Below are 8,540 nucleotides of genomic sequence, written 5' to 3'. Positions count from 1 at the left end.
CTCCTTGTCTTAATACAAAATAAAAAATGTGAGTCATTGTGGTCGATTCAAATGCGGCCAATGCCGCTGACGCACCCAAATGCTGCCGACGCACCCATAAGCCTTGAGATCATGCATTTCTGTACGCACTGCTATTGGGCTGTGAACAAAAATACTCGATTTTGTGGCATAATAGAACACGATTTTGCGTGCCTTTGATAGAGTTTTTACTGATTAATCAACCACATAATATAAATGATTTTCTCATTCATGCTTACATGGCCAGAGATTACAGCCATGACCATGTGAAGTGGACAGCAGTCAGCTGTATGGATACAATGACAGGTATGCAGACCTCCGACTCCCCTAATATACTATTGTGCTACATATTACTGTGCCAGGTTCTACTACTAATCTGTAACCACCTATTCTCTGTATAAAGAGCAATGCAACCAAAGTACTTTCTAAGCTCTTCACATACCAGGGTAGCAGTTGATTTATAGACGGACAAAATACAGATGGTCATCCTCCCGACGCCATTGATAGACAGTCAAAATACCGACATGTTCAAAATGCTGACATAGTCAGAATACCAACATTTGAAATGCCAATATGCGTTTTTAAGGAATGTTTGCCCCAAAACAGACTTGTTTACCATCCCAGTTGACCTGGAGGGGGAATATAATAGTGTTGGCGAAGCACGGCGAGCAGACGCGGTACAATTAGACGGGTGTCCATGTCGACCTATGTCGACATTGTCACACAACACCGAAAACCTCATGTCGGTATTTTGACATGTCTGCATTTCAAATGTCGATATTCTTACTATGTCGGCATTTTGAACATGTCGGCATAATGAATGTCGGTATTTTGACTGTAGGTCAATGGCTGTCAGTATTGTGTCCGTCGGTAAATCATACTGAACCCCACACAACAAACTAGGTTTTGTCTAAACTGCAGCCAGATAAACCTGGTCAGGTGCATTGATCCCTGACTATGCATGGAAATACCACTGCAGGACCACATCAGATCGGCCCATAAGGCCAGTCCAATCTTCACATGTTCTCTAGAAGCCACCTCCGCCAGAATCACATTTATTTTGTACCCAAATAAATCTTACAGTAAGTTCTATGTCGAACTCAGCACTGGAGCTGTCTAATAGCCGGGAGCCGCTAGTCATGGTACTCGTCGGTTAGAAAGGTTCCGTCGGCATGGAGTTCGACAGGATATCACGGTACTTCCGGTGCGCAAAAGCATGGCGAAGCGCACAGTTGCGTAAATATTGCCACAGGAAAATATTACAGTAAACTAGTTAAATCTCCTGCAGTACAAAAGACCCAGACAATAACACAAAAAAAACATGTAAAGTAAAGTAGGTTACTTGTTGAGAAATATCACCCGACAGTTGTATCGCACATTCTTGTGCATCACCAGCCTGTAAAAAACAGAAAAGAACCCGTCAGTTAGTCTATTACAGAAAGGCTTTTACAACGCTCCCTGTGTACACGGGCCTAATTCAGGGGGTCATTCCGAGTTGTTCGCTCGCAAGCGGATTTTAGCAGATTTGCTCATGCTAAGCCGCCGCCTACTGGGAGTGAATCTTAGCATCTTAAAATTGTGAACGATGTATTCGCAATATTGCGATTACACACCTCGTAGCAGTTTCTGAGTAGCTTCAGACTTACTCGGCATCTGCGATCATTTCAGTGCTTGTCGTTCCTGGTTTGACGTCACAAACACACCCAGCGTTCGCCCAGACACTCCCCCGTTTCTCCGGCCACTCCTGCGTTTTTTCCGGAAACGGTAGCGTTTTTTCCCACACGCCCATAAAACGGCCTGTTTCCGCCCAGTAACACCCATTTCCTGTCAATCACATTACGATCGCCAGAACGAAGAAAAAGCCGTGAGTAAAATTCCTAACTGCATAGCAAATTTACTTGGCGCAGTCGCAGTGCGGACATTGCGCATTAAGCGGAAAATCGCTGCGATGCGAAGATTTTTACCGAGCGAACAACTCGGAATGACCCCCCCAGTTCTGATCGCAGCAGCAAATTTGTTAGCTAATGGGCAAAACTATGGGGGTCATTCTGACTTGATCGCTCGCTGCAGTTTATAGCAGCGCAGCGATCAGGTCAGAACTACGCAGTGCGCCGGTGCATGGCTGACAGCCGACGGCTGTCGCTGCCTAGCGATCGCCTCTGCCTGACTAACAAGCAGAGGCGGTCGCTGGGTGAGAGGGGACGGCACGGCGGCGTTTGGCCGCTGCTTTGTGGGCGCGGTCCAACCAATGCAGGCATTGTCGGACCGTGCGGGGGGGGGGGGGGGGGGGGGGGGCGGGCCGCAGCCGACCCAGGGCAGCGACGAGTAACTCCCGGCCAGCCGCAGGAGCTGCGCTGGCTGGGAGTTACTCTTCAAGTACAAAAGCATCGGCTCTGTGCGATGCTTTTGTACTTGTGCAGGAGGGGGGGGGGGGAACTGACATGTGGGGCGGTCTAACCATGTGCTGGGCATCCCCCTGCATGTCCGTATAAGTGATCGTAGCTGTGAATTACTCTGAATTACTCCCTAGGCCCACTGTCAGTGTGACATACAGGCCCTAACCGACAATATAGGTGGTCATTCCGAGTTGATCGCTCGCTAGCAGTTTTAAGCAGCTGTACAAACGCTATGCCGCCGGCCACTGGGAGTGTATTTTAGCTGAGCAGAACTGCGAACGAGCGGCTACACAGTTATTTTGTGCAGTTTTAGAGTAGCTCAAAACCTACTCAGTGCTTGCGATCACTTCAGACTATTCAGTTCCTGTTTTGATGTCACAAACACGCCCTGCGTTCGACCCAGCCACGCCTGCATTTTTCCTGGCACGCCTGCGTTTGTCCAAACACTTCCTGAAAACGGTCAGTTGACACCCAGAAACACCCTCTTCTTGTCAATCACTCTGCGGTTAGCAGTGCGACTGAAAAGCTTTGCTAGACCCTGTGTGAAACTACATCGGCCGTTGTAATAGTACGTCGCGCGTGCGCATTGCGCCGCATACGCATGCGCAGAAGTGCCGCTTTTTTGCCTCATTGCTGCACAGCGAACGAATGCAGCTAGCGATCAACTCGGAATGACCCCCATAGTGAGGGAGTGTTATTTAGATAATCACATTGAATGGAATTAATACATTGTGGATTTATAAAAGGGGTATTTATAGAGCGGAGCACTGTATATAGAATAAAGCTTTCAGATTGCTTTTATGTACAGTAGAAGCTGAAAAATAAGATTTTAAACCTACCGGTAAATCTTTTTCTCCTAGTCCGTAGAAGATACTAGGGACTCTGTAAGGACCATGGGGTATAGACGAGCTCCGCAAGAGACATGGGCACTCTAAAGACTTTAGATGGGTGTGCACTGGCTCCTCCCTCTATGCCCCTCCTCCAGACCTCAGTTAAAGAACTGTGCCCAGAGGAGACGGACAGTACGAGGAAAGGATTTTTGTTAATCTAAGGGCAAGATTCATAACAGCCCACACCATCCACACCGTATAACATGGAATATACGCAACCAGTTAACAGTATGAACAAAACAGCATCAGCCAAAGACTGATCTTAACTGTAACATAACCCTTATGTAAGCAATAACTACTGTATATACAAGCCTTGCAGAAATATGTCCGCACTGGGACGGGCACCCAGCATCCTCTACGGACTAGGAGAAAAAGATTTACCGGTAGGTTTAAAATGCTGGGGACTCCGTAAGGACCATGGGGATTATACCAAAGCTCCAGACCGGGCGGGAGAGTGCGGACGACTCTGCAGCACCGATTGAGCAAACACGAGGTCCTCATCAGCCAGGGTATCAAACTTGTAGAATTTTGCAAAAGTGTTTGAACCCGAACAAGTAGCTGCTCGGCACAGCTGTAATGCCGAGGCGCCTCGGGCAGCCGCCCAAGAAGAGCCCACCTTCCTAGTGGAATGGGCCTTTGCCGAATTTGGTAATGGCAATCCAGCCGTAGAATGAGCCTGCTGAATCGTGTTACAGATCCAGCGAGCAATAGTGTGCTTAGAAGCAGGAGCGCCAACCTTGTTGGCTGCATACAGGACAAACAGTGCCTCTGTTTTCCTAACCTGAGCCGTCCTGGCTACATAAATTTTTAAGGCCCTGACTACATCAAGGAACTTGGAATCCTCCAAGTCACCCGTAGCCACAGGTACCACAATAGGTTGGTTCATATGAAACGAAGAAAACCACCTTAGGCAAAAATTGAGGACGAGTCCTCAACTCTGCTCTATCCACATGGAAAATCAGATAGGGGCTTTTGTGAGATAAAGCCGCCAATTCGGACACCCGCCTTGCAGATGCCAAGGCCAACAACATGACCACCTTCCAAGTGAGAAATTTTAATTCAACCGTTTGAAGGGGTTCAAACCAGTGAGATTTTAGGAACTGTAACACCCCGTTAAGGTCCCATGGTGCCACTGGGGGCACAAAAGGAGGCTGAATGTGCCGCACTCCCTTTACAAAAGTCTGGACTTCTGGAAGAGAAGCCAATTCCTTCTGAAAGAAAATTGATAGGGCCGAAATCTGTACCTTAATGGAGCCTAACTTTAGGCCCATATCCACTCCTGTCTGTAGAAAGTGGAGAAAACGGCCCAGATGGAAATCTTCCGTAGGAGCATTCTTGGCTTCACACCAAGATACATACTTCCTCCAGATACGGTGATAATGTTTCGCCGTCACCTCCTTCCTAGCCTTTATTAGAGTAGGGATGACTTCCTCCGGAATACCTTTCCCAGCTAGGATTTGGTGTTCAACCGCCATGCCGTCAAACGTAACCGCAGTAAGTCTTGGAACACGCAGGGCCCCTGCTGCAACAGGGCCTCCCTGAGAGGAAGAGGCCACGGATCTTCTGTGAGCATTTCCCGAAGATCTGAATACCAGGCCCTTCGAGGCCAATCTGGACTTGTTATCTCTGCAAAAACTTCTTGATGAAGTCCCCACTCTCCTGGATGGAGATCGTGTCTGCTGAGGAAGTCTGCTTCCCAGTTGTCCACTCCCGGAATGAAGACAGCTGACAGAGCGCTTAAGTGATTTTCCGCCCAACGAAGAATCCTGGTGGCTTCCGCCATTGCCACTCTGCTCCTTGTCCCGCCAAGGAGCTGTGACGTTGTCTGACTGAATCAGAACCGGTAGGTCGCGAAGAAGATTCTCCGCTTGTCGTAGGCCGTTGTATATGGCCCTCAACTCCAGTACGTTGATGTGTAGACAAGCCTACTGGCTTGACCAGAGTCCCTGAAAATTTCTTCCTTGTGTGACTGCTCCCCATCCTCGGAGGCTCGCATCCATGGTCATCAGAACCCAGTCTTGAATACCGAACCTGCGACCCTCGAGAAGGTGAGCTGCAGCCACCACAGGAGAGAGACCCTGGCCCTGGGGGACAGGCTTATTTTCTGATGCATTTGTAGATGGGACCCCGACCACTTGTCCAGAAGGTCCCACTGAAATGTCCTCACATGGAACCTGCCGAAGGGGATGGCCTCGTAGGCCGCCACCATTTTTCCCAGTACTCGAGTGCACTGATGGACTGACACTCTTTTTGGTTTTAGCAGGTCCCTGACCATGTTCTGGAGTTCCTGGGCTTTTTCCACTGGGAGAAAAACCCTCTTCTGTTCCGTGTCCAGAATCATGCCTAAGAAAGATAGCCGAGTGGTTGGAATCAACTGTGACTTTGGTAGATTTAGAATCCAGCCGTGCTGCTGCAGCACTCTCAAGGAGAGCGACACGCTTTTCAGTAATTGATCTCTCGATCTCGCTTTTATCAGGAGATCGTCCAAGTACGGGATAATTGTGACTCCCTGCCTGCGCAGGAGCACCATCATTTCCGCCATTACCTTGGTGAAAATCCTCGGGCCGTGGAAAGCCCAAATGGCAACGTCTGAAACTGGTAATGACAGTCCTGTACAGCGAATCTTAGGTACGCCTGATAAGGAGGATATATGGGGACATGAAGGTATGTATCCTTTATGTCTAGTGACACCATAAAATCCCCCCCTTCCAGGCTGGAGATAACTGCCCGGAGCGATTCCATCTTGAATTTGAACTTTTTCAAGTACAGGTTTAGGGATTTTAGATTCAGAATGGGTCTGACCGAGCCATCCGGTTTCGGGACCACAAACAAGGTTGAATAGTACCCTTTCCCCTGTTGGACCAGGGGAACCTTGATAATCACTTGCTGTTGATACAGCTTTTGAATTGCAGCTAAAACTATCTCCCTCTCTGGGGGAGAAGCTGGCAAAGCCGACTTGAAAAATCGTCGAGGAGGCACCTCTTCGAATTCCAGTTTGTAGCCTTGGGATATAATTTCCATCGCCCAAGGATCCACGTCTGACAGAACCCAGACCTGGCTGAAGAGTCAAAGACGTGCCCCCACCGGCGTGGACTCCCTCAGTGGAGCCCCAGTGTCATGCGGTGGATTTAGTAGAAGCCGGGGAGGACTTCTGCTCCTGGGAACTAGCCGTAGCAGGCATTCTTTTCCCTCTACCCTTACCGCTGGCGAGGAAGGAAGAGCCCCGACCTCTTCTGGACTTATGCGACCGAAAGGACTGCATCTGATATTGTGGTGTTTTCTTTTGCTGTGGGGGAACATAAGGCAAAAAAGAAGATTTACCCGCTGTAGCCGTGGAAACCAGGTCCGCGAGACCCTCCCCAAATAAGACCTCACCCTTGTAAGGTAAAACTTCCATATGTCTCTTTGAGTCGGCATCACCCGTCCATTGGCGGGTCCACAGGGCTCGCCTAGCAGAAATAGCCATGGCGTTGGCTCTTGAACCTAACAGCCCAACGTCTCTCGCAGCGTCTCTCATATATAAGGCTGCGTCTTTAATGTGACCCAAGGTCAATAAAATGCTCTCCCTATCTAGGGTGTCAATGTCAGGTGACAAGTTATCTGCCCATGCTGCTACTGCGCTACATACCCATGCCGACGCTACTGCCGGTCTGAGCAAGGCACCCGTATGTGTATAAGTTGATTTTAAGGTAGTTTCCTGTCTTCGATCAGCAGGATCCTTGAGGGCTGCCATGTCCGGAGATGGTAGCGCCACCTTTTTGGACAAGCACGTTAAAGCCTTGTCCACCCTGGGCGAGGATTCCCACCGTAACCTGTCCTGCGCAGGGAAAGGGTACGCCATAAGAATTCTCTTGGGAATCTGCAGTTTCTTGTCTGGAGTTTCCCAAGCCTTTTCAAATAAAGCGTTCAGCTCATGAGATGGGGGAAAGGTTACCTCAGGTTTCTTTTCCTTAAACATGCATACCCTCATGTCAGGGACAGAGGGGTCATCTGTGATATGCAAAACATCTTTTATAGCAATAATCATATAATGAATACTTTTGGCCACCCTTGGGTGTAACCTCGCATCATCGTAATCGACACTGGAGTCATAATCCGTGTCGGTATCAGTGTCTGCTACGTGGGACAGGGGACGTTTCTGAGACCCTGAAGGGCCCTGTGACACAGCCAAAGCCATGGATTGACTCCCTGTTACTTCCCTGGACTCTGCTTTGTCCAATCTCTTATGTAATAAAGACACATTTGCATTTAATACATTCCAAATATCCAACCAATCAGGTGTCGGCGACGCCGACGGAGACACCACAATCATCTGCTCAACCTCCTCCTTAGATGAGCCTTCCGCTTCAGACATGCTGACACACACGTACCGACACCCCCACACACTCAGGGATATATATCTATATGGAGACAGTCCCCCAATAAGGCCCTTAGGAGAGACAGAGAGAGAGTATGCCAGCACACACCCAGCGCCACTGGACCCTGGAATAAAATCCCAGTCAGTACAGCGCTTTTATATATATAATAATACACTCACTGCGCCAAATAAATGTGCCCCACCCCCCCCTCTTTTGTGCCCTCTGTACTTGTGTTCAGCAGGGGAGAGTCCGGGGAGCCAGCTTCTCTGCAGTGTGCTGTGGAGAAAATGGTGCTGGTTAGTGCTGCAGGATCAAGCTCCGCCCCCTCAACGGCGGGCTTCGGTCCCGCTCAAATGTTTATACTGGCGGGGGTTTCTGTAATATACTGCCTCCGCAGTATATATATATATATCTATGCCAGTGTCCCTAGAAGTTTATGATTGCTGCCCAGGGCGCCCCCCCCTGCGCCCTGCACCCATACAGTGCCGTCAGTGTGTGTGAATGTGGGAGCAATGGTGCGCAGCGTTACCGCTGCGCGGTACCTCAGTGAAGATCAGAAGTCTTCTGCCGCCTTTGAAGTCTTCTTTCTTCTTATACTCACCCGGCTTCTATCTCCCGGCTCTGTGAGGAGGACGGCGGCGCGGCTCCGGCACTAACAACGAGGGTGAGACCTGTGTTCCGACCCTCTGGAGCTAATGGTGTCCAGTAGCCTAAGAAGCAGAGCCTATCATTTAAGTAGGTCTGCTTCTCTCCCCTCAGTCCCACGAAGCAGGGAGCCTGTTGCCAGCAGTGCTCCCTGAAAATAAAAAACCTAACAAAAAGTATTTTCAGAGAAACTCAGTAGAGCTCCCCTGCAGTGCATCCAGTCTCCTCTGGGC

The 8,540-nt window shown here is 49.4% G+C and overlaps 1 protein-coding gene across 1 annotated transcript in view; it reads right to left on the bottom strand.

The window, feature by feature from the left end:
- Window positions 1–8,540, bottom strand: part of NADSYN1 (NAD synthetase 1) — a 95,693-nt gene that overhangs the window by 75,152 nt on the left and 12,001 nt on the right. The window contains exon 4 of the mRNA XM_063944174.1: window positions 1,361–1,414. Coding sequence (XP_063800244.1) covers window positions 1,361–1,414 — 54 coding nt within the window. The remainder of the gene's footprint in view (window positions 1–1,360; window positions 1,415–8,540) is intronic.

Source organism: Pseudophryne corroboree, chromosome 11, assembly GCF_028390025.1.
Source record: "Pseudophryne corroboree isolate aPseCor3 chromosome 11, aPseCor3.hap2, whole genome shotgun sequence".
NCBI classification, from domain to species: domain Eukaryota; kingdom Metazoa; phylum Chordata; class Amphibia; order Anura; family Myobatrachidae; genus Pseudophryne; species Pseudophryne corroboree.
Note: the sequence above shows the minus strand (reverse complement) of the source record. Positions and strands in the feature narration are given on the sequence as shown.